Source organism: Syzygium oleosum, unplaced genomic scaffold, assembly GCF_021117445.2.
Source record: "Syzygium oleosum isolate NSW1041296 unplaced genomic scaffold, Sole_v2.1 Sole_v2.03, whole genome shotgun sequence".
Taxonomy (NCBI): domain Eukaryota; kingdom Viridiplantae; phylum Streptophyta; class Magnoliopsida; order Myrtales; family Myrtaceae; genus Syzygium; species Syzygium oleosum.
Genome location: NW_026607487.1, coordinates 7,781,072 through 7,807,417, shown reverse-complemented (window position 1 = coordinate 7,807,417; position 26,346 = coordinate 7,781,072). Strand labels below are relative to the sequence as shown.

General features: G+C 42.7%; 4 protein-coding genes across 6 annotated transcripts; 2 read left to right on the top strand and 2 right to left on the bottom strand.

Annotated features, from left to right (window-relative positions):
- Positions 1-2,540: 2,540 nt before the first annotated feature.
- Positions 2,541-3,937, bottom strand: LOC115666299 (zinc finger A20 and AN1 domain-containing stress-associated protein 3). Its single transcript, XM_030588045.2, has 2 exons — positions 3,575-3,937; positions 2,541-3,361 (listed from the first exon to the last, which is right to left on the bottom strand). Exon 2 carries the CDS (start codon positions 3,340-3,342, stop codon positions 2,809-2,811), a length of 534 nt encoding a protein of 177 aa, XP_030443905.1. The 5' UTR covers positions 3,343-3,361; positions 3,575-3,937; the 3' UTR covers positions 2,541-2,808.
- Positions 3,938-5,769: 1,832 nt separating this feature from the next.
- Positions 5,770-10,889, top strand: LOC115679275 (protein SUPPRESSOR OF K(+) TRANSPORT GROWTH DEFECT 1-like). The gene is made up of 8 exons (XM_056309675.1): positions 5,770-6,482; positions 7,710-7,815; positions 9,012-9,210; positions 9,488-9,556; positions 9,647-9,721; positions 9,819-9,917; positions 10,004-10,159; positions 10,512-10,889. The coding sequence occupies exons 1-8, from the start codon at positions 6,005-6,007 to the stop codon at positions 10,635-10,637; spliced, it is 1,308 nt and encodes a 435-aa protein (XP_056165650.1). The 5' UTR covers positions 5,770-6,004; the 3' UTR covers positions 10,638-10,889.
- A 253-nt stretch (positions 10,890-11,142) lies between these two features.
- On the bottom strand, positions 11,143-14,811 carry LOC115679171 (pentatricopeptide repeat-containing protein At2g27610). The gene has a single exon (XM_030602758.2). It carries the CDS (start codon positions 14,573-14,575, stop codon positions 11,951-11,953), a length of 2,625 nt encoding a protein of 874 aa, XP_030458618.1. The 5' UTR covers positions 14,576-14,811; the 3' UTR covers positions 11,143-11,950.
- A 2,239-nt stretch (positions 14,812-17,050) lies between these two features.
- On the top strand, positions 17,051-25,287 carry LOC115679097 (protein HIRA). Of its 3 annotated transcripts, none has more exons than XM_030602652.2 (10): positions 17,051-17,754; positions 18,363-18,638; positions 18,870-19,121; positions 19,197-19,594; positions 19,719-20,730; positions 21,816-22,020; positions 22,138-22,378; positions 22,574-22,696; positions 23,757-23,874; positions 24,379-25,287. In XM_030602652.2, the coding sequence occupies exons 1-10, from the start codon at positions 17,647-17,649 to the stop codon at positions 24,850-24,852; spliced, it is 3,207 nt and encodes a 1,068-aa protein (XP_030458512.1). In that variant the 5' UTR covers positions 17,051-17,646; the 3' UTR covers positions 24,853-25,287. The 3 variants fall into 3 exon arrangements, with proteins under 3 accessions (XP_030458512.1, XP_030458511.1, XP_030458513.1); XM_030602651.2 differs by having other exon boundaries at positions 21,816-22,026; XM_030602653.2 differs by lacking the exon at positions 17,051-17,754 and having other exon boundaries at positions 18,496-18,638; positions 18,867-19,121; positions 21,816-22,026.
- Positions 25,288-26,346: the final 1,059 nt, after the last annotated feature.

The window sequence follows — 26,346 nt, the reverse complement described above, 5'->3', positions numbered from 1 at the left end:
GATGAATTTGACCAAGATAAAATTTGGCAAACAAAAATTAAATTTGTCAATAACAAGGAAACACATGATAACTCTTGATTATCTAATTTAAAAAAATCGAACGATCGATGAATCATTCAAATCTTTTAAAATGGGGCATTTGTTTACACACAAAACATGACAAACTTTTGTTACTATGGACAAGTGATAGATTTAGTAGATAAGAGCAAAGTTTAGTGAATAGCATAAGTCATTGATGAAAAGAACAATCGACAACTTGATGAGTAGCGATATTTTCGGATATTTAAGCTCTTCTGGATAAATGTCGACAACTTGAAGAGCGTTGACAACCAAGGCAGTTACGACAACATCAGTTATCTAGGGTGGAGTTATAGTCATCAACATTGATGTATAAATAAAAAAGTTATTCATCCAAATTTAGTAATTACCTGGAAATGAAAAGTCATGGCGATGTGAAGATATGGAACTGAAATCTCTGGAGATGTGAAGGCATGGTTAAAGTTGCTGAAGAACTGCTTATAGGCAGTTATGTTGTGAAGACTATAAATACTAGTGTTTGTGTACTGTAGAACGCAACAAACAAACAAATCATGTTATCTTTCAATTCCTGTATAGTCGTAGTTTCCAGATATTTTGTTGTCGATTAAATTCCGGCATATATTTTAGTGGTAGTTTCCATATACCTCATCGTCGATTAAATTTCGGCGTATATATTTACTGTAGTTTCAGGGTGCTTCGTCGTCAATTTAATTTCGATGTTATAACTCTATCTTGTGTACCTTAACGTTGATTAAATTTTGTTATAACAAATCTATCAGTTTCCTTATGTACCCGTGATATTTCTTGTCCGAAGTTGCCACAGAACTTATTCATTTAATAAAAACCGACGAATTGTTCTTCAGGGATTAAGATTAGACATTAAGAATGAGGAATGCACGGTTGAGCTCAGATATGTGAATTGAAGCCATTGTTTGCAGTGTCCCAAGATTTTACAAATTCCAGTTCCCTTGTCTTCTTTCTTTCTTTTGAACTACATCGCGCGAATTAACATGTAATAGCCAACGCCAATGCATTTTATCTGCAAAGATATATTATTTTTAACTGGTTATCCCGCTTAATCTCACGGAAAATTCCAAAGCTGACTTGACTAGCAGGCCGACTCAAGCTGAGCAAGAAAAAATGGATAGGGCCCGATGGTCGTCGGGTCTTGGAAGGGTTAGGTTCAGTACGAGGCCGAAGAAGCATTGCCAAGCCCACTTGTGCTCAAAATGTTGAAGAAATTCTCTAATATGGTGGGGCTTGCAAGTGAATTGGTGGGGGGATCTCATCGACGAAAGGGGTTCGTGTCGAGGACCCAGTGGTAGGTTCTGGCTTGGCGAAGGTGGAGATGTCAATTGGGAAGCTCCGGTCGGGGAATACGACCCCGAAGAGCCATGAGGTGGTGGTCCTTGCACGATAGTAGGAGTCAGAGGTGATCGGCTGTTGCGATGGTGGTTCTTTTGCAATAGCCGGTGATGCTATCATCGGAGGAGGCGAGGCGACACTAATCTTGATTGTTCGGCATTCGGATATATCCAGATTAGGTTTGATCCCATCGGCGAGATTATCTTATATGGACATTATCTGGACATATTCGGACATTATGTCGCCAAAATGTCGAAATATCGAGTGGGACAAAAGTTATCCTGACCACCAAACCTATTAGTAATATGATGCACGGGCTATAGGCCATATGATCAATATCGGTAATGCTTTGTCTTGTCGACTAAGAAAGCTATCCATAGCATTTCCTCCTCTATTATACTTTTTGGGCCATCGGTCCTCAATTTTACTTGCTAAGCCTAAACCGGAAAACGATCGTCCCCCACACCCCCCCAAGAAAACAAAATTGTCCATGCATAATACTAAATAATTTTTTCTACACCTAGCTCCACAAGCAATAATACATAAACAAAAACCATTTTCATCACAAATTAATACAGATAGCAACGATCTATATTCAATCGTGTATATACCACATGTCATCTATTAATGTACCAAACTCTTTTGTCTTCCCATCCCCCTCCAATTAAATTACTCAATGCAGAAGCTTTCGGCGAGCAATCACCGAATTCTCTTATCTTCCCATCTCCGTCCCATCGAATTACTTAATGTAGAGGTGTCCAATTAAATTACTTAACGCGGAAGCTTCCGGCAAGAGATCAAGGCTACTCGCGTCGCAAGCACGAGATTAGTCTGCTAATTCATACTTATCCCCGCCCTCGTCCTTAGGATTTCATTATATTTTCCCGCACCTACCATTCCCATATCGTCCGAACGAATAATTTCACGCAAAAAGACCGCATTTTGGAGAAAACTAATGGAGCGAATCATCGGGAATTTTCAGCACCGTTCGTTCTTATTAAAAAGAACAATTTGCTCGTCGTTTGGTCGATTTAAGGACTTTTTTAATATCCGGACAGATGATTCTTTGTATTATCCGCACCTACCGCTAATAATTTGTCGGAACGGACGATTCGGTAAAAAGACAACGTTCGATCGAAAGAGCAAATGACGTCAATTTACTAGAGCATCATCGAATTTACATGCACCACCAATCGTACCAACACGTCTCGACCAGCCCGCCCGCCCACCCACCGGCAGCCCGCCGCCGGCCGACGGCGGCTCCACCGCCGGGCCGCCGTGGCCACCGGATTCCCAAATTTCCAAATCAACACAGATGCAATTCGAGCATTTTTTTTTTTGTTTTTTTGTTTTTCGTACTGGGACAATAATGGGTAAAAGGAGGGAGGGGGTTTCGCATCATCATCAGATCTTATCCAGCTTCTCCGCCTTGACGAGCGGGTTGGCCTTGGAGATCTGCTCCCTCCCCAGGCCCTTGTAGTCGAACCCGCAGTCGTGCTGCTCCGGGTACCGGTGCGACCCGCAGAAGTTCATCCCGCACCTGCACTTGAACCCCGTCAGCCCCACGCGCCTCCTGCACGTCGAGCACCGGTTCGACGCCACCGGCGGCATCATCGGCGCCCCCGCACCCGCCGCCGCCTCCTCGTCCTCCTCCGCCTTCGCCTCGAGGGCCGCGGCGGCGACCTTGCGGTCGGCGGCGGCGGCGGCCCGGGGCGGGGCCGACGAGGACGATTCGGCGGACGGCTCGAGGATCGAGGAGGAGGAGGAGGAGGAGGTCAGGGTCTGGTTGAAAGCGAGCTTGGCGCTGGAGGACTGCTGCTCCTTGAGCTGCAGGTCGCGGTAGCACTTGGAGCAGAGATCCTGCGTGGCGGGGCTCCCGAAGAAGCCGCAGTTGTTCGCGCAGAGGCGCGGGGCCTGGCACCGGTGCTCTTCCGCCATGATTCTTTCTCTCCCGAACCTGCCAAGCACCACAAAACCACACAACCCGGAACCGAGACCCCGGTTTTCAGAACACCGATCGCAACCCACCACCAACAACCAACAAAAACCAAAATCCAAAAACCAAAACCAAAACCACGGGCAAACAGATCCAGATCTACCGATTCATCCTAAAGGCTCCTTTTGCCTCAAACACACCCAAAACGGAAATCGCCGGCATCGGCGCGCTTACCTCTCGGTGTTGATCGGCGGGGGAGGTATGGAATTCGAGGGGCCGGAGCAGAGGAGGAGATCGGAGAGGGGGGGTTGCCGTCCGGCGAGGGAGAGGGAGACGCAAAGACGGAATCTTTGGGGAGCGGTGATGGTGGAGGTGGAGGTGGAGGTGGTGGTGGTGGTGGTGGAGGTGGTGGGCTAAAAAAGCGAAGCAAGGCACCTCCTCCACACAAAGGCGGTTTTCGGGATACCTGGTCCCTCGCCTCGCGCTGCAGATTCCAGACGCCTTCTCTCTCTATCCCTCTCTCTCTCTCTCTCTCTCTCTCTTATCTTTGAATTTCCTCCTTTTTTTTTCTTTTTTCTTTCTCTGGTTTCGTTTCTTTTTCTTCTTTTCTTTTCCTACCGAACAAATAAAGAATGTGCGATCTCCGTGTCTTGTCTTCCTCCCTTCACTTATCTCCGCGTTAAGCAATGATGTCGTCCCCTTGGCCTCGCCCGTACGGCGTCGCTTTCGGGCGGGGCGGCGGGCGCGCCGGCGTCTTCTCGAAGCCGACGCCAATTGCCCCCCCCCCCTCCCCCGACGAATCGAAACGCAGGGGTACGTGTACGACCACCCAAAACCGGGGTCGTCGTATCAGAAGGACACGTGGATTTCGGGAATTGACGAATTTTTCTCCTCCCCCCTAAAAAAAAAAAATTTTAATCCATTTTTTCGTATACGGTATACCCATTGACGGCTTTTGCGGATGGGAAGAAATTGGCGGTCGTACAATACCGACTTCACGAAGTCCGTGGGCTCTCGTGCAGGCGGTGTCAAAGTTCGTGAGGAGATTACGACTTTTCAAAGTTTAATGGGGCTTATCGCGCAACGATACCGAAATTTTCTCGAGGGATTTTGAATAATTGTTTTTCCCCAAAAAAAAAATCAAAAGAGGGTCGTTTTGATCTATTTTCGAAGGTTGTATCTTGAAAACACGGCGACCATCGGAATAAAGTGGCAGTAAATGTGACCACCGAAAGTAAAACCTTTTTGGGTTTGTGCGTGTTCGGATACTTTGGATGAAAGTCGAGACAAATGGACTTGATTGTGATTGGGTTACGACGGCAAATCATCGTTTTCGACGAATCATAAAATGGTATGGCTGTTAATAGGGATCTGATGTGAAAAATGAACACTGGCCTGTTTCCGAACCTAGAATTGGGAATCAATGTTATGGTCCTTGGTACCGACAAATCGGAGTCAAGAATCAAACCGATCGGTGCTGGGCTTCTTCCCATTCCAATACAGACCTGACCTTTTCTTTTTTCTTAATTTTGGGTAAAAAATCATTAAGCACCATCTGACTAGAAGCACACACATTTTCACTTACGTGACTATGCGGTTATTTCTGCATATTAAATATTAAAGAAGAGGTTCAGATCTTGATGGATTCAAATTAAAAAAATAATACTTAAAAATTCAACTCCAAACTGATTTGATGCAGGAATTGAAATAAGCAACGACGGCCTAGAAAATGAATCGAATGGGAGTTGGTTCTCCCAGTAACTGCCCTAACGTGAACAACTAGGCTTGTTTGTTATGACCGTCTTTCGACTAGAATTCAACTTGATGCTCCCACCGAGCTTTAATAGATCTAATCTTGCAGTGCATAATCGTTTGACTCTTTTTTTTTTTAAACTCGAAATACCTTTAACCTTGATAACACATAAGTATTGACTCGGAAAGCAATTCTCAAGCGATATTTGCTCAAAGTCAACGTCATGGGGACACATTACAAACAATCTCAAAATACGGGGGGCAAATTACAAAAAAAATGAGCCATCGAGGGCAAATTTGCCAAAACTCCTAAAGCTTAGTAGGCAAAAAGCAATCTTTTTTCCTTTTTGGCCAGAGGGTGAAAAGTGATTTGCCCGCTCCTAGTCACGAGAATCTATCCGAAATTCGAAATTGAAATAGTATTTTAAAATCTTCTAAAAAAAATTGTACAATTCAAGATACAATTTCCCACATTAATTATTCATCCTAATATAAAAAAAAGCCTTTGGTATTTTATATCAAATGAATGTTCCATAATGGTCAGATTATTAGTTTAATGGCGATTAAGCCGCCACCAGTGACCTCTTTCGTCGGTAAAAATGAATCGCGGAAAAATAAAATAGGAAAGAGGCGCAAAAATAAAAAAAAAGAAAAAAATAAAAATACAAAGACTTTCATCGTGCACGAGAAGAAATACTGTTCCGTCGCCAATTCCCCGAAGCAACCGATTCACGAACGGGCCAAGCAATCGGAGCTCCGAATTCCACTCCGACCCCGATTCCCTGCAACTTCTGTCCGGTCAATCCGTCGCCGCCGCCGCCGTCGCCGCCGCTCTCTGCCGCTCCGGCGATCTCGGAATCTCTCCTCCATCCGCGGCCCGTAGGAAAGGAGAGCCCCCTCCGCGATCGAGCCATGTACAGCAACTTCAAGGAGCAGGCGATCGAGTACGCGAAGCAGGCGGTCCAGGAGGACAATGCCGGGAACTACCCCCAGGCGTTCGCGCTCTACATGAACGCGCTGGAGTACTTCAAGACCCACCTGAAATACGAGAAGAACCCCAAGATCCGCGAGGCCATCACCCAGAAGTTCACCGAGTACCTCCGCCGCGCCGAGGAGATCCGCGCCGTCCTCGACGGCGGCGGCGGCGGCCCCCCCGGCGACGCCGCGGCGGCCTCCTCCCGGCCCAACGCGGCGGCGAAGCAGACGCCCAAGGATGGCGGCGAGGGCGGGGACGATGCGGAGAAGGAGAAGCTCCGGGCCGGCTTGAACTCCGCGATCGTGAGGGAGAAGCCGAATGTGAAGTGGGGCGACGTCGCGGGGCTCGAGAGCGCCAAGCAGGCGCTTCAGGAAGCTGTCATATTGCCGGTCAAATTCCCTCAGTTCTTCACCGGTAAGTTGGAATTCGTTTTGATCTTGGATTTTTCCTTGTTCTGCAATGATATTTTGCCCACAGATTGTAATGCTAAGCACGCGTTTTTCTTCGTTTCGTCGATTGATGATCTTATTGCTGAAGTATTGCTCTAGAGGTATCATGCTTCAGAATTTAGTACCTGACCGCCTTTGGGAAGTTATCACTTCTCCATCTTAGAATGAAGTTGGTATCTTTGAAATGGCTTTTTTACTTTCCTGGTGTATATTGCAATAAATGGTATCGTTGCAATATGAATCATTTTTACTTTCCTGGTGTATATTGCAATAAATGGTATCGTTGCAATATGAATCAGGGTTTGCACATTGCTGTTTTATGAAAATCAAACCGAGCGGCCGAGGCGTCGGCTAAGTATGTTCAAAATGGCTGTCCCTATCCTTGACATTCAGTCGAGAAGTGCACCCTTGTTCTGGCTGCCGTGCATTGCTTTTTAATGTTCCTGTCTTCAGCAGCATCGGCTCTGGTTGTAAAAGATACAAACCACAGAAGCAAATGGTATTCCCGTCTTTGCTTACGAGGGCTTTTGCAGACTCTTGTTGGGGAAGCAAGTTGCATCATGCTGCTTCGTGAAGGCTGACGATGTTAACTATCAGTTGTCGGAAATGTCTAAGCATGGAGCCCTCTTGTTATAATAGCCGCCTCGTGAGTCACTGCACAAACTCTATGGGAGCAGTCTTGCTTTCTATTCCAGAAGTAAAAAGAGACAAAGAGTGAGAAAGTGTCGTTTGCTTCATTGCTGGACTTCAGCAGTCATTGAGTTGGTCTCTTAATGGCTTTAAGTAGATCTTAGCGGGACTAGATAGCATAAATTTGTTTTTAGCGGTGATTAAGGCACAGAATTTGTTTGTAGTTCAGTACTTCAACTGAAGGAAGGTATTTGCCTATTCTTTAGATAAGTACAATTTACCAGTTTCATTTATCTGAAGAAACATTGCCAGCCTCATATTTAGTTTGCTTGCTCTTCTGATATGCTGTAATATAATCAGTCTTTTCTTTTGATGAGAATCTTTTCGTTCGTATTACTACCACAGTTTTAGAATTTTTACCCAACTAGATCCTCTCTCCGAAGATGTTTGTGAAGTGCATTATCTTCTTGACATTGTATTATTTCATGTCACAAATCATTGAGTGGGGTATTTAAGCGTTACTGGTGGTAATAGTTATTGTATTCTTCGACTGTCATTTCAGGGAAGAGGCGGCCGTGGAGGGCATTTCTTTTGTATGGTCCACCAGGAACAGGGAAGTCATATTTGGCAAAAGCTGTGGCAACAGAAGCAGACTCTACTTTTTTCAGGTAGCCATCATCAGGCATTTTGACTATTTTACCTTTCCAAAAGGGACCATTTACTATGCTTTTGGGAGATTTTTGGTTGAAATCAAAATTTAGTTAAGGTACATCTTAGTTTTGCATACTATCCTCCAGATATTGACATTTGAGATTCTATGCTTGTTTTACAAAGTGGGACTTACGCGAATATATTAGGCATACATTTATATCTGTATGATGTTTGATTGGACAACACCATGGTAAGTACGGAATGATACAAGGTTTTGGCAGGTAAAAGTGCGGGTCTATCTTTCCTTTTACTGGAGCTGTTGATACTGGGGTATGTATTAGAGAGGGGCATGTGATGTTTATGCTCTTGTAGAAGTACATTGTTATGCAGCGTGACATAGTGCAGATTTCAAGTTTATCATTTTTTCTGCAAATTTTCTTTTGCCATATTAAGTTGCAAGTAATTAGTTCCGTCAGAAAGGCTTATATTTCCCTAATGCAGTCAGGTCAAGTGATAAATTAATGTTGGAACTTGCAACACTTATTGCAACATGAATGGGCATATGCTATATCATTGCATTCGGGATTTGCAAGAGAAATTGATAGAAACCTCCATCAGTCTTTTTTCCCTATGTCTTGTCTATTTGTTTAGGAAGGATAGTTTTGATGGATTTTCCTTCACTTTTGAAATCCTATTAATCCTCCTTACTTTGAGAATAATTCAGATTGTTTTCCTTTTTTTAGTGGTTGGTATAGTTAACTTTAGCAGAGTCAAATCTATTCTCATCACTTTGCATGTTGGATATTTCATTATCCCTTGTGAATCCCTTGGACCTCCTCCATTAACTCTGCATCCTTAAAAACATCTTTATTTTAGTTGCAAGCGCAGATGATATCATTTTATTCTGCTAATTTGAAAAGAGATTGTGAAATGTGCTTCTTTGCAATTAGGAATCTGTTTGAGCTGCACTTGTAGCTTCTCTAACCACCATGGCAAATTATACTACGGCAAGCTTTTTCATACTAAGCCCACTTTTTTCAGTGCATATTTGCATTTAAATAAGATCAATATATGTCTGGTGATTGTGGGTGCATCTGTGTACGCTTTGAGTATCTAATCTCTACGTCACTGATGGAAATTCTGTAGTTTAGGTGATTTTTATGAGTCTTATGCCAAGATTGTGTCATTTATGACCTGACTTTTTGGTGGCTAGTGTTTCTTCTTCAGATCTGGTATCAAAGTGGATGGGTGAAAGTGAGAAGTTAGTTTCCAATCTTTTTCAGATGGCTCGTGAGAGTGCTCCTTCAATTATCTTCATCGATGAAATAGACTCTCTAGGTGGCCAACGTGGAGAAGGAAATGAGAGTGAAGCTTCTAGACGTATCAAAACAGAAATTCTTGTCCAAATGCAGGTTAGCAGAGATGTCTGTTGCCACTTGGTTTCTCTCTTTTATATAGTATGGATGCACCTATTCGTTTGAAGATCTTCATATTGCCTTATCTGTTGCTTGTATTATTGAACATTGGTGAACTGAATGGTTACATGATGTGGCAGTTGTTGATGATCTGAAAAGTTGTTTTTCTGATCCTGATAATGAGGAAAAATTTCCAGAACCGGTTACAGAATGAATTAGATTCTCTGCCAGTCTGAGACTTCAAACAGTTTTATTATGTGAATCTTTCTTTCAGGGTGTTGGAAACAATGATGAGAAAGTCCTTGTTCTTGCTGCAACAAATACTCCTTATTCTCTTGATCAGGTAAAATGGATATATGATAAGATATTTGGGTGGTTTTACTGGGTGGCCCCCATCACATGGTTGTTTCTCATGATTATTGACAAACTACAGGCAATTCGGCGGCGCTTTGACAAGCGCATATATATTCCCCTACCAGATCTTAAGGCTCGGCAGCACATGTTTAAGGTATTAAAGTTCTTCTGTAAGTACGTTGTTTTGAAAGTATTCTGCAAACTAAGTAGACTTTTTTCATGTCGCTCCTGTGGCTTTGTAATGTGAATAGGTGCACTTAGGAGATACTCCTCACAATTTAGCTGAAAGTGATTTTGAGAGCTTGGCTTCGAGGACAGAGGGATTTTCTGGTTCAGATATATCCGTTTGTGTAAGCACAACTTATAAAATCTTTCCCACCTTATTCAAATTATTAACTTATCTCTTGGCCAATTCCATCTATTTTCACAATGACAGGTCAAGGATGTCCTCTTCGAGCCTGTTCGGAAAACTCAGGATGCCATGTTTTTCATAAAGACTTCAAATGGTATGTGGATGCCATGTGGACCAAAGCAAGAAGGTGCTGTTCAAATTTCCATGCAGGAGCTGGCAGCCGAAGGGCAAGCTGCTAAGGTAGTAGCGATACCTTTGAAAAATGAGAGAATAGAGATTTTAGCTGATGCTTGGAGCGATATGCAGAATTTTTGGCGATCAAAGTGATGCTTGATATGAGATCCTCCATGCTCTGTATTTACTAATATATGTCGCATAGGCGCTGCAGATCTGTTATGACTAAGTCATCTTTGATAATATGGTGACTGGTGACACCATCCAAAATTTCTTAGTTTAATGATATGCATAAGATTATGGTCATTGGAGAGGCATATATCCTATCGTGTGAACGTGCTTGTCTCTCAGAAACATTATAAGTAATTGCATGCATTCTCACTATTAAGTTGTTTTTGTGTTCATCAAAACGATGCAGATTATTCCACCACCGATCTCGAGCAGAGATTTCGATAAGGTTCTTGCAAGGCAGAGGCCAACCGTGAGCAAAGCTGACCTTGAGGTTCATGAGAGATTTACAAGGGAGTTTGGTGAAGAAGGTTGATCGGGTTTTGATCGATTTTATACCGAAAGCGAGCTTGATCACCTGGATTTTTATGTAATTGATACCCGTCAATCCACATATCATTCCCTTTCATTTTTTGCTTCTGCAATCTGGTCGATGATTTGCTGTTCCCATTTTCTGTATTCACAACCGCAGAGTTTACTTTTTTCAAGTTGCGCTTATCAACTTGCAAAAACAAGTTATTCAAAAAGGTTATCGTCGGAAATACACACAAGATGTGTTTAAATTCTATGCTGCAAAGTTCATCTTTGTCTTGTATATCACTATATCTACTCCAGCTGAGAGAAAAAGGCGAGCTTTGACTTTGGTTTGGTTATCAGGCATTTGGAAGCTAGCTGCCCACTCGAAGAGAAGCCTCTTTCTCTGCATGCCTCGCTTCTTCCTGCTGCTCTTAGGTAGACCGTAGAACCTGCCGCATGTCTCAACAACAATAAGATTACAGCAATAGAACGAAATATGTGCTTGACGATTTCAAACCAGTGTGTACAAAGTAAACTAATAGGAGCAATAATAAATTAAGCGTAAATCATATTCTGAAGCAGTTTGCGTAAACAAAAAATTACAGAGCCTGCGTGTACCGTATCCCTTGTCGAATATGCTTTTTAAAGTGTCTGGTGGAGCACCTTTCTACTGGTTCTTCAGAAATTTACAACCACACTTACAGGATCCTTCTCAATCTCAGTTCTGGGGTGTCAATCTTCGCTCTTTGGATTTCCACTTGAACACAACCAGTATGCAGTTGTACTCAGTTGCAATTGGTTTTGACAATCTTGAACTTGACTTCGACGAAGTCTGACCAAGAATTTCACCTATCATTCGATAAAATTCGGTACTAACTTTGATAGTTGCTGGATATGTGGAAGCAGGCCTTTCTTTGTGTCAACAAGCTATGCAGTCCAGGAGAAGATCTTTCTTGTTAAAAAGAAGAGTGATCTAACACGAGAAGGAAGCGAGCATGAAAAGGTAGTCACCAGTAATAATCAGAGAGGAATCATCAGTCATGTAGATCATCAATCACCATACACAGAAGGGTGGAGGATGTCCGAATTTCAGGTGATCGACCTGCCAACTGAACTGAACAATCCTCACATGCCCAAGTAATTGTCGATTCTTCAATTTGTTTATCCTTCCAGTCGAATAACCATAAAATGAATACTCAAGTTATCTTTTTTCGATTGAGACATCGAGCAGTCAATCTTCGCGCGTCTTCCTTAAGTTTAGACGTGAAAAGTAAACGAGCGCTGGCTTAGCACGGAAGGCCTTATATCACTTTTCAATGAATCTCTGCAGTATTACCAGTAATCGCCACAAGAGCATGAACCGCTATTAAAGTGATGGAATCGGTTTGAATCCCTAACAATAATCTCTCTCCTTTCAATCATGGACACCAACTTTATGACGTTATGGCAGTCCCCACACACTCTAAGATTCTTCGAAATCTGGATGGGAGTTTCTGGAGATGTAGCAATCAATCCAAAAGCAAGAGCCAGCCTCTCACTGTGTTGAGACAAGATCGCTTCTTTATGTTCCTCTTCAACATCATGAAGAACGTAGTTTGTATCAGGCCGATAACCATAATCCCTCAGACGAACACCCAACTCTTCGAGTTTTGCATAAATACTATCCTGCATTGGATGTGAAACATCACTGGCCAAGAAAAAGTAGGTCTTGTTCTTCACCTCAATCCAGCTATATCCAGCTTCCTTTCTTACCTTCCTTTCATCCATCATTTTCCTTACTTCAGCTCTCTCTTTCCATTTGCCTGCAGCCGCATAAATATTGGACAGCAAGACATACGAGGAAGAGTGATCAGGCTGAAGGGAGATGAGCTTCTCAGCTGCCAGTTTCCCAAGCTCCAAATTCCGCTGAACATGACAACCGGCTAAGATAGATCGCCAAACAGGTGCACTTGCTGGGTATGGCATCCCATTTATGGTATCCATGGCTTTCTCTAGCATTCCCGCTCGACTGTACAAGTCAACCATGCAAGAATAGTGCTCCATTGTCGGACTGATTTGGTGATCTTTGACCATCATATCATAGTATCTTTCGCCTTCCTCCACAAAACCGCCATGAGTACAGGCAGAAATCACACCAATGAATGTGATGCTATCCATTGTCATCTTCTGCCTTTGCATTTCCTTGAATACCTCTAGAGCCTTCTTTGCATGACCATGCTGTGCATATCCAGATATCATGGAATTCCAGGATACTAAGTCCCTATCCCTTTGTCTCTGAAACACTTTGCTTGCGCTCTCAATATTTCCTCTCTTTGCATACATAGTAAGAACCGCACTACTTACACATAAAGCATCACTATATGCTGATTTGATTGAGCATGCATGTAACTGCTTCCCCTGTTCCACTGCTGCTGAAGGAGCTGCACAAGCATTAATTACACTTGAATATGTAAACTCATTTGGTCTGACCCCTTCTTTGCACAACTGAAGGAAAATTTTTACGGCATTTTCTGTGTCCCCTGATAGTGCATAACCAGCCAACATTGCCGACCATGAAATGACATCCTTCTCTTGAACTGATTTAAAAACGTTTGCAGCAGCATCAGTGGACCCTATCTTAACATAAGCATCTAAAAGTGCAGTTCCTACGGTAGACGACGACTGATAATTGGTTTTAATGACTTGTGCATGCACTTCATAAGGAGAAATTAGGGGCTGGGCTCCAAGGATCAGGGAATAAGTAAAATCGTTAGGCTTTTCTCCTTCTCTTCTCATTTGAAAAAATAAATCAACCGCTTGTGCAGCTTGACCGTTTTGCAAGTACCCAGTAATGATGGCAGTCCATGAGACCACATCTTGAAATCTAGACACCGACGAAAAACTCTTGAAGGCATCATCCATTTCACAGCACTTACTATAGGCAACAATGAGTGCCTTCCTAACTTTATCGTCGAATTCAAGCCCCATCTTCACTACCTGGCAATGAAGCTGTCTTGCAAAGCCGATCTCTCGAATATTAGCACATAACTTGATGACATTAGCAAAAGTCAATTGGCTGAGGCTAACTTCAGCATTTCTCATTGAATGAAACATGGCAAGAGCTTCCATATCATGTCCATTGGCAACATAGCCAGATATCATGCTATTCCATGAAACTGCATCCTTATTTTCCATCATATCGAAAACAGCTCTAGCATCTCTAACCATCCCAACCTTTGAGTACATATTGATCAAAGAATTCCCCGCATAAGTAGTTGATGCAAAACCGTCCTTAATTACCATAGCATGTAACTGGATCCCCTTTTCAGCTATTCCATCATCCGCTAAAGCTCCAAGAACGGCTGTATAGGTAAATGCATTCGGTTTAATCCCTTCTACTTGCATTCTACGAAACAATTCCACTGCCTCTCCGTTCAAACTATTTCGTGTATAGCCAGACAACAGCGAAGTCCAGGACACGACATTTTTGCCCGCCGTCTCATCAAACGCTCTCCTTCCATCCTTGACACTTTCAGTTTTCATGTACATATCAACGAGAGAAGACCCAACGCTGACATCCTCCAAAAAACCTGACTTTACACATTGACAGTGCACTTGTTTGCCAGCGTTTTGATCGAACGAGTTCGCGCAGGCATTGATCACGCACGACAGAGCGGATCCATCCACGGGCAAACCCCACCTGTGGACACTCGCGAAGAGATCGAGGGGACCTTGGTTTAGACAGTAGCGAGAATACTCAGCAAGCGAGCGACCGTACCCTGTTTGCGCTCGTTGGGGACTTCTGTCGAACAAATGGCGCGCTCCGGGAGAAATTAAAGTCTCGGGACAGGGCGGTTCGCCAGTGGAATCGGATCGAGCAATTATGGCGCGCCGATGCAAAGTCCATGATGGGTTTTCCAAGAATCGCGTTCTTTGACATTTTCCCAGCGTCCTTATGGACGAAGAACTCCCGGTCATGCTCTCGAGGGGATGGCAGAGGGTACGACCAGGGTCACCAGAGGACTGAAAAGGCTCGCGTTTTCTGAGTAAACAGAGGAGCGAAACGGCGAGGGGATCGCTTTGGAGTGTCACCAGAGGCCGACAGAGCACAACGTGATTCCCACGTCTCGCATGCAAGAGAAGGTCGGCCAATGTCTGAATACACCTCCCATTGGTGGATGGTAATTTAAGGTTATTATGCTTCCGTTAGCTCCGTTGGTTATTAAAGAACGGAAAAGTCCGAATACCTTTTTTTTGTTATCCTTTTTTCGTATAGGTATAATAAGCCGATGGATCTCGTCACTCGTTACAATTTAAATCGACAAGATTTAACAAAAAATGATGCAAAAGAAAAGGGGTGCGGTCGCCGCCCCCTTTGTCGCCGGTAGGGTTGGGGATCCTCGTAGCTACCGTGATTAGGGTCGGTGGCTCTTGCTGGCTCTAGGCGAGAGCCCTCGTTAGTGATGACAAGACATTAGCCTGCTACTATTAGGCGAGGGTCGGTCAAGTCTTGCGACATGTGTCATCGCCACCATTGAGTGAAGGCCCTCGCCCTCGCCAAGATATGGGCTAGGGCAATAGGCCCTCATTGGGTTGACGAGGGTCAGCCATCATTGCGACAACCCTTGCCGGCGGCAAAGGTGGGGGCGGTGCCGCCCTCCCTTCTAGTCCTCATCCTTGGACGATCTCTTTGTCTTTTGAATTTTAGTCTTTTTAATTATCTTTTTAGCTTTTCTTTTTAATACGTCGCCATAACGCTAGCGCTATTTATACGAAAAATAAAAGAGAAATTGATAGAAAAAACGACACATATATTTATCATTCATATATAATTAAACTGTGGAGGACATCGATAGGATTTAGGATTTAAATGCATAAAATCGAAAGTTTTAAGACTCAAGTTTCGGACCTGGGACACAAGTTTTAGGAATCATGCCATAATTGTCTCAATTATTTTTATTCTTCAAGGTCGTAATGATTAGCCGCTTTGTTTAATGGAAAAGTCATCGCTTAGGTCAAATCATTGCAAGAAATTCTGATCAGATCTTTAAACTCTCTTTTTCCGTTGATTAGATCTTTGAATTCCGAACTTTTTTGTCCACGCCGGTCCCTTCAATTAGAATATTACCAGTGGATTTCACGTTACCTCTGATCGAGTCATCGGACCATTGGCTGACGTGGCACTCGGAAAATGCAAAGCCCGGGAGGGAGAGGGAGGGGCCCGTTGGTCCGTCGGCAGCCATCGACAACTCATCCCGAGCTCGGCGGCGGTCCACTGACCCGCTTCAAGCTCGAGCAAGGCCAACCGCGCACTTTTTAATGTTTCATGCACGGGCGTACACAAACACGTGATTGCTAGAGCCAATCATATGCCGGATCCAGACCTCGAGATATGCCTGAAACATTGCCTAGGCCCGTCCATCATGAAAAGATTATACAATATAACTATGCGGGCCAGGCGGGCCTGATCAACGCTCAATCGGGCGAGGGTTTATATCTATAGATCCTTGTCTGAACCCGCTCGAAAGTGCCTTTTGATCCTCGGCCCCTCACCACTCTTTATCGAGAGGGAAAAGAAATGGGCCGAAATTGTTTTTTATCGCTCATTTCTGTAACCATTTCCACCATTGATCATCCAATCAATTACCCCCAAAATTCTTTTTCCTTTTCGCCACATAAAGTCTCGCATACTCGATCTCGTACCATTAATCTCGAGGACGATAGCATAAAAAGAAAAAAATTAATTATAATCCACAAAACCATACTTTCAAGATTGGATAGGACCATATCCGATACCTTGAGTAACCAGGGTCCTAATCAATTTTAATTTTAATCAATTTCACATAGAATTGGAACCTTGCCTTTTCTATGATAATGGGGGAATTTGATCCGATGGACCCGGTAAAAAGCATCCTCGCAGCACTTTACCTTAGTCCTTGGCTTTTTCATTTTATCTCATTATTATTACCTTAGTGTTTTTTCCCTCTCACTTTAATACTGACAAAGAATAAAAATATAAAAAGGGAAAATGTTCCCTTCACCTTTTTTTTTTTTTAATGTTCCCTTCACTTTCTATCGTCGCTAAAAAGCATAAATAAGAACTCCAGGTGATTTGAAAAATATAAAAAAATATAAAAAAAAATTAAGAAATGAAAAGAAGAAAACCTAGGTGCACATTCATGTACGAATACGTTCCGGTGCGAGATTGATTTCCCTCTGGTAAGAGCTTCACCTTCTTCTTCAGTCGTTCTCCTCCTTCTCCTTCTTCTTCTTCTTCTTCGTCCTGATTTCGCCGTTCTTGGGTAAATTTGCTCGCCCACGGTGACTGTAATTGACCAGGAAGAGGAAGGGAGCCTTCAAATTCAAACCGTCTCGGCGAAAAGTCGCACCTGCACGCGCGGAAAAAGAGGAGTGCTTCAAGCAAGCACAAGGTACGCACAACCGCCCCGCCCCCCCATTTCTCCATCCCCCGCGTCTCTTTCGATCTCCCCGTGCGTGCCCATTCGCAATTTGGGCCTCGTCCAATGCCTAAGCCAACTGTTTTGGTGCGCTGCTTGCTTCTTTTTTCTCATTGGGTCGCCTGTCTATATTGTCCGAGTCTACGACCTCGACAGCTCCCGGTAGTTTGACCGTCGCCAGGGAGTCAAAGCCTTCGTCTTTGTGCTTCTTCTTCAATCCTGGAGATGACCCATCTAGGGTTTTACGTTTCATTCATTCCCCGACCTGAAGTTCCTTAGGATGGTCTTCCTGGTTGGTAGAATTCCGGGTTTTTCTGCGTCGTTCGAGTACCTCGAATTTGCCCTTTGCAGGAATGACTTCTTCGTTTGTTTTCTCAGCTCGGGATTGGTAATTCTGGTTGTTTTCGCGGGTTCGAGGGAAGAGTGAGATAGTTCGTGGTTTTGTATTGGTTGAGGAGCTGAATGGGTTCTTAGTAAGGCTAAAAAATGAAACGTGTCTGTTTTTTCAGAGACCATCAATGTGCGTGCTTTAGGGGTGGCTGCTCAAGATTGGCGGGGGCGAGGGGAAGGTGAATAGGATCAGAAGCGGAGATGATTGCGGAGAAGCCGGGGTGGGTGAGGCATGAGGGAATGCAGATATTCTCAATCGATGTTCAGCCTGGTGGGCTCAGGTTTGCTACTGGAGGTGGTGATCACAAGGTAATGCGATCTGGTCTTGGTCCACTTATTTACTCTGTTTGTGAATGCAAAAAAATAAAATAAAAAATTTAAGGTATCTGTACCAAGTCATATCTCAAGTCTCAGGCATCTCTCACCTTCCAGCTTACAATTTGCTTGAATTCCAACTCGGAAGCTTTCCTGTCAAAAGTTTCGACTTGTTTCAGAGCCTTCTTATTGATAAAAGGTCGAAGGGAAGTCAGATATTTGTCGCGACCTCCCCGCGGCGCATTCTAACATTGTGCAGTGCTCAATTGTTTGTTTTCATGGTGGTCAGTAATTCCTTTATAGAATGACGAGAGACTAGTAAAATTGGTCATTATCATTATTCTTTTGTTGGAAAGGTGAGGCCTTTTGGTGTCTTGATCAAAGAATGTAGTTATCTATGGTTTTCTGTCAGAATTGTTTTACCTCAAAATGTGAGATGATGCTGTTGCACATAATTGAGAAAGTGTCGTGCATGGGGAAATTGTGTTGTGTTATCATGTACGTCAGCTCGTTCGCTATTTTACAGGACTAAAATTGCTGCAAGCCTCCCAAGTGTTGCGATGTTTATCTTAACAATTGTTTTGCTTTCCCACTGAATGCAGGTCCGGATATGGAACATGAAATCTGTTGGCAAGGATGTCGAACATGATGATGTAGCACAGAGGCTCCTTGCTACCCTCCGTGATCACTTTGGGTCTGTGAATTGTGTCAGGTGGGCTAAGCATGGACGATACATAGCATCCGGGTCTGATGATCAAGTAATTTTGATCCATGAGAGAAAGCCTGGTTCAGGAACCACGGAATTTGGCAGCGGAGAACCCCCTGATGTTGAGAATTGGAAAGTTGTCATGACTTTGAGAGGACACACAGCAGATGTGGTAATGGAATTACTTTTGCATCTGGCCTCACTAATGCAGAATTTGACTTTGCCCAATGGATATTGTCAAGATTCTCTTCGACCAGCATATTTAGTATTTTTCTTTCAATTTATCCTGTCTGGTGTATGAGTTTATCCTTTGTTTTAGTTAGGACAGCTTGTTTCTTGGAAACGTTGAAGATGCCTTCAGGTCTTGTCTAACTGCGAGTTGTTTTCTGTGTGCTTAAAGTAGGTGGATCTCAACTGGTCTCCTGATGATTCGATGTTAGCTAGTGGAAGTTTGGATAACACTGTACATATATGGGAGATGACCAGCGGAATATGCACTGCTGTTCTTAGGGGGCATTCTAGTCTGGTAAAAGGCGTTGCTTGGGATCCAATTGGCTCATTCATCGCAAGTCAATCAGATGATAAGACTGTTATTATTTGGCGAACAAGCGATTGGAGTCTCGCTCACAGAACAGATGGCCACTGGACAAAATCTGTATGTATATCAATGTCGTGCTTTATTGTTCTCTACTTTCTTTTTAATGGGTTCTGATCGTTTCATTTTTTTCAGCTTGGTTCAACCTTTTTTAGGCGGCTTGGGTGGTCTCCTTGTGGTCATTTTATAACAACAACCCATGGCTTCCAGAAGCCAAGGCATTCTGCTCCTGTTCTTGAGAGAGGAGAATGGTCTGCTACTTTTGACTTCCTGGGTCACAATGCACCTGTTATTGTTGTGAAGTTCAATCACTCGATGTTCAGAAGAAACTTGTCTAATAACCATGAAATGATCACTGCACCTGTTGCCTGGACCAATGGGAACTCGAATACTGGAGGAAAAGAATCGCAACCATATAATGTCATTGCAATTGGGAGTCAGGATCGCACTATAACTGTATGGACCACAGCGAGTGCTCGCCCTCTCTTTGTGGCTAAGCATTTCTTTAGCCAAAGTGTCGTCGATTTGTCATGGTATGTTATGCTTAAAACATCTTCCCTGTAGCCAGATATGTATGCCACCTAATATCAAAATGCACTGAATTTTTTGCTACGTGCTTTTCTATTTTAGCTTCTTTGACTTTAATTTTGTGGACAGGAGTCCCGATGGTTATTCTCTTTTTGCCTGTTCTTTGGATGGGACAGTGGCTACGTTCCATTTTGAGGCGAAAGAAATTGGGAACAGACTAAGTGATGAAGAACTGGATGAGTTAAAGAGAAGTCGTTATGGTGATGTTAGAGGTCGGCAGGCCAACCTAGCAGAAAGCCCAGCTCAATTGTTGCTTGAAGCAGCTTCTGCTAAACAAACTGTTAGCAAAAAGGTGGTCTCTGATGTTCAGCAAAAGCAAGCGGCTGTCAAACCTTCTGTTGATTTGGGTGTTAAAACAAAGGCATCTGAACCGCAAGTTGAAGTTGTAAAGAAATCTGGAGCAGCCGATGCTGATGGCTTAAATAAACCCGCAACTTCTGCTCGTATTTCTAGCCCTGTGAAGCAAAGAGAGTACAGACGCCCTGATGGGCGAAAGAGAATAATTCCAGAAGCGGTGGGAGCTCCCAGCCAGCAGCAAAATATCTCTGGTGGAATTCCGTCTCAAGCACTAGATTTCCCTCTTATCTCATCTGAGCAAAAGAAGGATGATAATGTGGTTACAACTGACAATGGCTTCAGGGAAGTTTCTGTTGGGGGCATAGCTGGCAGAAGCTCAAGTATAAAGGATCGCTCCGGAGCAACTGCTAGAGTTACTGTTACTGATAGTCTGGTTATTGAGAAGGTTCCAGTCTCCGCTGGCAGAGATGGGAGCATTAGTGTGGAGCCAGTGGGAAGCGTAAAATTCTCTCGATCTGCCAACAGTGGTGCTACTCTTATCATCAGGGTTTTTGATAAGAAAGAAGGGGAAGACTCCTTACCTGTGTGCTTGGAATCTCGCCCACGGGAACGACCTGTAAATGACGTCATTGGAGTGGGGAATCCACTGATGATGAAAGAAACAGAAATTGCTTGCACAAAAGGAGCCCAAACTCTTTGGTCTGATAGGATCTCCGGAAATGTCACTGTTTTAGCTGGAAATGCAAACTTCTGGGCTGTTGGGTGTGAGGATGGATGCTTACAGGTAGCCTGAGAGATGATTTTTTTTGTCTGTTTTCTTTTCCTTGGAGATCTTGTAGCTTAAAGTTGTTTTCCGCCCACTGCATGAATGAAGTTTTGCATATGCAGTAATTGATATTAACTCCTTTGAGTTGGTTTCTTTACCTTCCTTGCTGAGTATGATTGTTTCCAGTTTGTCCCAATGGCAAGCTAACTTTGATGCAAGATCTGATACTACTGGAAGTATAGTTTCTTGAGTTTTGTTCAGTCCCTTCTAGCTTTGACACCTTGGCATTCCTGGCATCTGTCATGTGAGTTCTCTCATTATTGGGTATGTACTCAGATTGTGCTAGATAGTATTGGCAATGTCATATAATGCAGAAAATCTAATCTTAGAATTCAGCCTTTTTAAGTTGTTTACTTAAACAAAGATATGCAGAATGTTGAGAAGCCAAATCATCGAAGTAGTTTAAAGAAAAAACAAGGAAGCAAGAAGATTACATGCGCCTATGAGTAGAGTGATAAATTGGTTGTGATTTAATATATTATCTTATTTTCTCAGGTGTTACCTTTAAGACATGTTGTTTCGTAGTTATTCAGTCCAATAGAATTTCCAATCATAATGCTATCTTCATTTTATCTGAGTTAGTTCAAGTTTAGGATATTGTAGTGAGATTTTCAATTTAGTTTGATGATGGTCCTAATTGTTGCCTTTCCCCTTGAGTTCACCTATTTAAATCTATATGTAATTTCATAAAACTTTCAAAATGGTATATGTATTATGATATTCCCTTTTTTGCTTTGTATAGTTTGTATGGAATGAAAGTCCATTTCTATCATCAGTCGCACAATGCTCATTCAACCTGACTGTAAAATGCTAATGGATGGTGTTGAGAGTCTTGCGTCTTGTGTCTCGCATCCTCTGTGCTTTCGGGTGTGGGCTAACCAGTGCTTCAACTTGATATTTCTAGATTCTTTAACCTCTTGTTAGAATATATGCACACATTGCTACTCAATAGAAGAATTGAGAATGTTACCCATATATATAGGTGTTTGTTGATCTAGGAATATATCATTGTTAATTTCTGTCTGTCTGTTTGTTATGAGAAGGTTTACACAAAATGCGGGAGACGCGCAATGCCAACAATGATGCTTGGATCTGCACCAACTTTTGTGGACTGTGATGACTGCTGGAAGTTGTTAGTTGTTACAAGGAAGGGGTCATTATATGTTTGGGATTTGTTCAACCGGAATTGCACTCTTCGTGGCTCACTGGAATCTCTCATCACATGTGATCCTAGCTTGTCTGACAAAGGTAAAGGTTAGGCTAAGAAGATTGTCCGTTTTTTAAGTGGTTTAGCCTTTTTCATACTTTTATTTTCATAAGCCATATGCCTTTGGCTGGTTGTAATTGTTTCGTGAACGCTATCAGGGACAATTAAAGTAATATCTGCAAAGTTATCAAAGTGTGGTTCTCCTCTGGTTGTTCTCGCCACCCGCCATGCATTTCTGTTCGATATGAGTCTTATGTGTTGGTTGAGGGTTGCGGATGATTGCTTCCCTGCATCAAATTTTGCAAGCTCCTGGAGTCTGGGTTCCGTCCAAAATGGTGAGCTTGCTTCGCTGCAGGTGGATGTGAGGAAATACATGGCCAGAAAACCAGGTTGGACCAGGTTTGTACTCTTTTTTACTTAAGTCATGAAAGGCAGATTTGTATTCCTGATTCGTAAGTGCATGAGGTTTTGATAAAGCCACTGCAGAGGGAATTTTTTCCAAAATCATTGTTAATTTTGTTCTATACCTCTTATACATGCGTGCTATGATAATCTTAAATGCCTAGAATCTAATTTTGGGGGTTTCTCTTGCAGGTTTACCGATGATGGCGTGCAAACTCGAGCTCATTTGGAAACACAAGTTGCATCTGCACTTGCGCTGGAGTCACCTAATGAGTATCGCCAATGCCTTCTGTCTTACATACGCTTCTTGGCAAGGTAAGTCAGATGGGATCACTTGTTCTGAAGTCCACTAATTATTGCCAGTGGCTTTAAATCGTTAGTAATTAGATCACAATCGAATACCTCTCATGTCCAGTACTTCATCAGAGCAATACTAATATGTGGATGGTGTAAATGTGATTTTGGTTCATATGTTTTGTCCAAGGCAATTAATAAGCTTCATTTTATGACCTAAGAAGATGGCTAGGCTTCAAAACTTTTCTGGCTGGAGCTGAGTCATTGGGTTTTGTCTGCCTCATGTATCATTTATGGTGGCCCCACCTTAGCATTTCCTAGCTGAGTTTTATTGCTATTTGATTTGCTCCTGCAAGGAAAACTTTAGTATCTCAGTGGCATGAATTAAGTTCCTTCAGGAAAGAGTTGCAGCTTGGAGAAAAAGCTGATTAGGTTCAGAATTTGAGAATGCTTACTTTTCTCTAACTTTCTTGTGTTTCCCTACCATTAACTCTTGGAGTAGATTGGGTTTCTCCTCTTTCCATAATGCATTCCTAAATAATTACCCTTAAGCTGGTCTTATGGCTATCGTTGATTGTTCAAGTTAGCAGGATCTCTATGTCAAAAACAAAAAAAAGTTTGCAGGATCTCAACTAGTGGGTTATTGCAGTGCTTTCTGTGACATATGTTTATTTCTAGCATCTTAAGGGGTTTTCTGGCCAGTCTGCCTCAGCAATTCCGGCCTGCCTGTACTTATAGACATGGCAGAGCTCTAAAACCGTGTTGACCAGTTCTTATTTGAATCATCAGCGACACAGCTTTTCCTCTTTTTATTATTTGAGGATTTTTTCAACAGGCTGGCATCAAGGAGTTGTACTTTTGTTTATGGGTATAAATGTATTTATAGTGTCATGTTTCTAATAACTATAGTTGTTTAGACTTTAAAACCTACAAATTTATTTGCTTCAAGATCCATTTCTTGTTATATGCTTGATCATTCTCATGATGTGTGCTCTTTAGTATGCAGAAATTGTTTGAAGCAGGAAAATAGTATCAATTTTTTAGCATATTAGTGAGCATAGTATGTATCTATTGATTGCAGGGAAGCAGATGAATCTAGACTACGAGAAGTTTGTGAAAGTTTTCTTGGACCTCCTACTGGGATGGCTAATGCTACCTCTTCGGATACCAAGACTGCTGCTTGGGATCCTTTTGTACTTGTAAGGATTTCTGCACTTTCAGTTTTCTCAATGTAGAGACTAGTAATTCTGATTGTTTGTCCCTCCTTCCAAGTACATTGTCTTGGTTTTGGTTTTGAGTTGAAATCCTTTCACCAATCCCACAAGCACCCTTGATGGTGAAATTTATGCTGGGAAGTACCGGTAGCCTTTAAGGTCCTCAATTCTTTTGGTAATATGATGTTTGATCAACTTTGCAGTAGTTGCCAGAAGCGGCAGTTTTCGTCCTGCTTTAATCTTGCTTTAGATCTTGGCTATGAGAAGGCTCCAGCATTTTGTCTTATTATCATATTGCTAACTCAGTTGATTGAACGATGGAATGGCCTTGCCAATTGCATTTACTGAGAACTCCTGCTGGTTTGTGTTGCTCAGAGCAAGGCCATTGACCTCATCTCATTTTGGATGGGAGTCTGCATTTTCCTCTGAATTATATTGCAGGTTTTTTAGTCTCTGGAAGATAGCAAATGCTTGTTTTCTTCTTTGCAGGGAATTGAGAAGCACAAACTTCTGCGGAATGACATTCTCCCAGCAATGGCATCAAATAGGAAAGTTCAACGATTACTCAACGAGTTTATGGATCTTCTCTCTGAATATGAGAGCATTGAGACTATATTGGACAAAAAAGAAACTGTTTCGGACCGAAAAGATCCTGATTCTCCATCACCTGAGCTTCTGTCAACAAATGAGAAGAACCAAGTGAATCCTCTCTTGCAGGCAAAAGATCAAGTTAATTCAGTCGTTCTGGAGACTTGCCTGCAGGCAAAGGATCGGTTTAATTCCATTGCGCTGGACAGAAATCAAGCAGAATCTGCCTCGAAGGCCTCAGAACCAGTTAATTCCCATGTGTTAGCAATGGATCAAGAGATTCCACCTCCAGCAGAAATAGATTCACTAAACAAAGATCCTCCAGTGACCGAACATGTTGAAGAGATCGATCCTCCAAAAGATACAGGTTCTTGACTACCATCTAATCTCGATCTTGACTGAACCCACCTGTAGAACCAACTTACCCTCTCTTCAATTCCCGAAGAAGAGATGCTTCCCTCACGAGTGGCATGTAGAATATGCTAATGAACCTTGCTCGTCTTTGTACCGGGATGCAGCTTATTAATGAGCTTCAAGTTTTGGAGTGCTTTGGGGTATCAAACAGGATATCTCATTTCGCTCAATTGCTTTGAGAGATGTTAAGCATGGTTGCCTTTAAGATTTTCTTTTCGTCACAGATAGCAATTGGAATTCTTAGCTTGTTGTACATCATTTAGTTTCTTAATTCTTCTCGTTGTCGATTAGATTCAGCATTAGAGATGATTCATGCTTCCCTTGTAACAATTGTAGCAAGCTATTTTGGACGCGAACCCTTCAATTTTTATATAGTTACTGATTGTAGAGTTTTTTTCTTTTGGCCGTGGTAGTTCAATCAAAGATCTGATGCTCCTTTGAATCGCATTCCAACTCCCTGGGAATTCTTACCCTTTTTTGAACCTTTGCAGGTTAAAAAAAGAATTGCTAGCTTTTTTTCTGGAGAATTACTTCCGGTGTTTGAAATCCAAAACAATAACTAATTCATTTCATCGGATTTTTTTGTCAGGCATGACTTTCCCTAGTCTTTCGTTGATGCACGTACTCTAGAATGCAATTGTTGAACGGTGGTTTCAATGTCCTATCTTTGCATGTTTGAGTAGGAGTTTTGTGCTCTGTTATCTTGGTTTTCTTCGCGTAGTGGGAATTATCTGTGGCATTGGGCAATGATTCTCTTCGAGTCGCTTCCTTTTCGCTTAAGGTTATATTGACCGAACAAGAAAATTTCGAGAGTTTTGGGCAAGAAATAAATAGGCTCGATAGATCATTGAAAATCTTTCCAGAAGTTCATGTGTTGTGCCATTATGTGTATGCGTTATGGCAAAATATATTCGATTACGACGGGGTCCAACGGTGAATCGGTCTCTCGAGGTTGTCGGGGCCGGTGGGGATTAGGAAGAGTACGGCACTCAATGTGCATCTTCTCTGTTCTATTGCGGTGGTAGCCAAGTCGCTGATCTTGAAGGGTTTTTTACTTTTAGCTGGCTTGAAGCTCCATGCACCAATAATTGCAGAGAGAAGAATTTTGAATGAGACGAAACGTATCTTTCTTTGACTTGGCCGGACCAAAGTTTGCTTTCGGGGCTAAACACATGGAGTGTCGTCTTTGCGTCTAGCCACTAAGATTATAAGCAAAAATAAAGGGCTGCATTGGACCTAGCATCGGATTGTAATACCAATCCCGGCACGTTAGCGACGGGGTCCTTGTGTCTGACCTAGTTATAGGTCGGTGAATTGACTAAGGTTACAAATCACTAAAGATCAAAGCGGGTTGCATGTGCACCAAGGATTGATCGAATGATATTTGTTATCAAGCACGCTAACCACTTATGCCAAATTTGAGAGACAAAGAGGCAAAAAAAAGGGCATAACCAT

Bases quoted from the DNA above. Each gene is read 5' to 3' on its own strand.
- LOC115666299 (XM_030588045.2), bottom strand. From the start codon at position 3,342: ATGGCGGAAGAGCACCGGTGCCAGGCCCCGCGCCTCTGCGCGAACAAC.
- LOC115679275 (XM_056309675.1), top strand. From the start codon at position 6,005: ATGTACAGCAACTTCAAGGAGCAGGCGATCGAGTACGCGAAGCAGGCG. The intron at 7,816-9,011 runs GTAGCCATCATC...TTTGGTGGCTAG, and splicing joins GCAGACTCTACTTTTTTCAG to TGTTTCTTCTTCAGATCTGG. The intron at 9,918-10,003 runs GTAAGCACAACT...TCACAATGACAG, and splicing joins GTTCAGATATATCCGTTTGT to GTCAAGGATGTCCTCTTCGA.
- LOC115679097 (XM_030602651.2), top strand. From the start codon at position 17,647: ATGATTGCGGAGAAGCCGGGGTGGGTGAGGCATGAGGGAATGCAGATA. The intron at 22,027-22,137 runs GTTAGGCTAAGA...GAACGCTATCAG, and splicing joins CTTGTCTGACAAAGGTAAAG to GGACAATTAAAGTAATATCT. The intron at 22,697-23,756 runs GTAAGTCAGATG...TATTGATTGCAG, and splicing joins TACATACGCTTCTTGGCAAG to GGAAGCAGATGAATCTAGAC.
- LOC115679171 (XM_030602758.2), bottom strand. From the start codon at position 14,575: ATGACCGGGAGTTCTTCGTCCATAAGGACGCTGGGAAAATGTCAAAGA.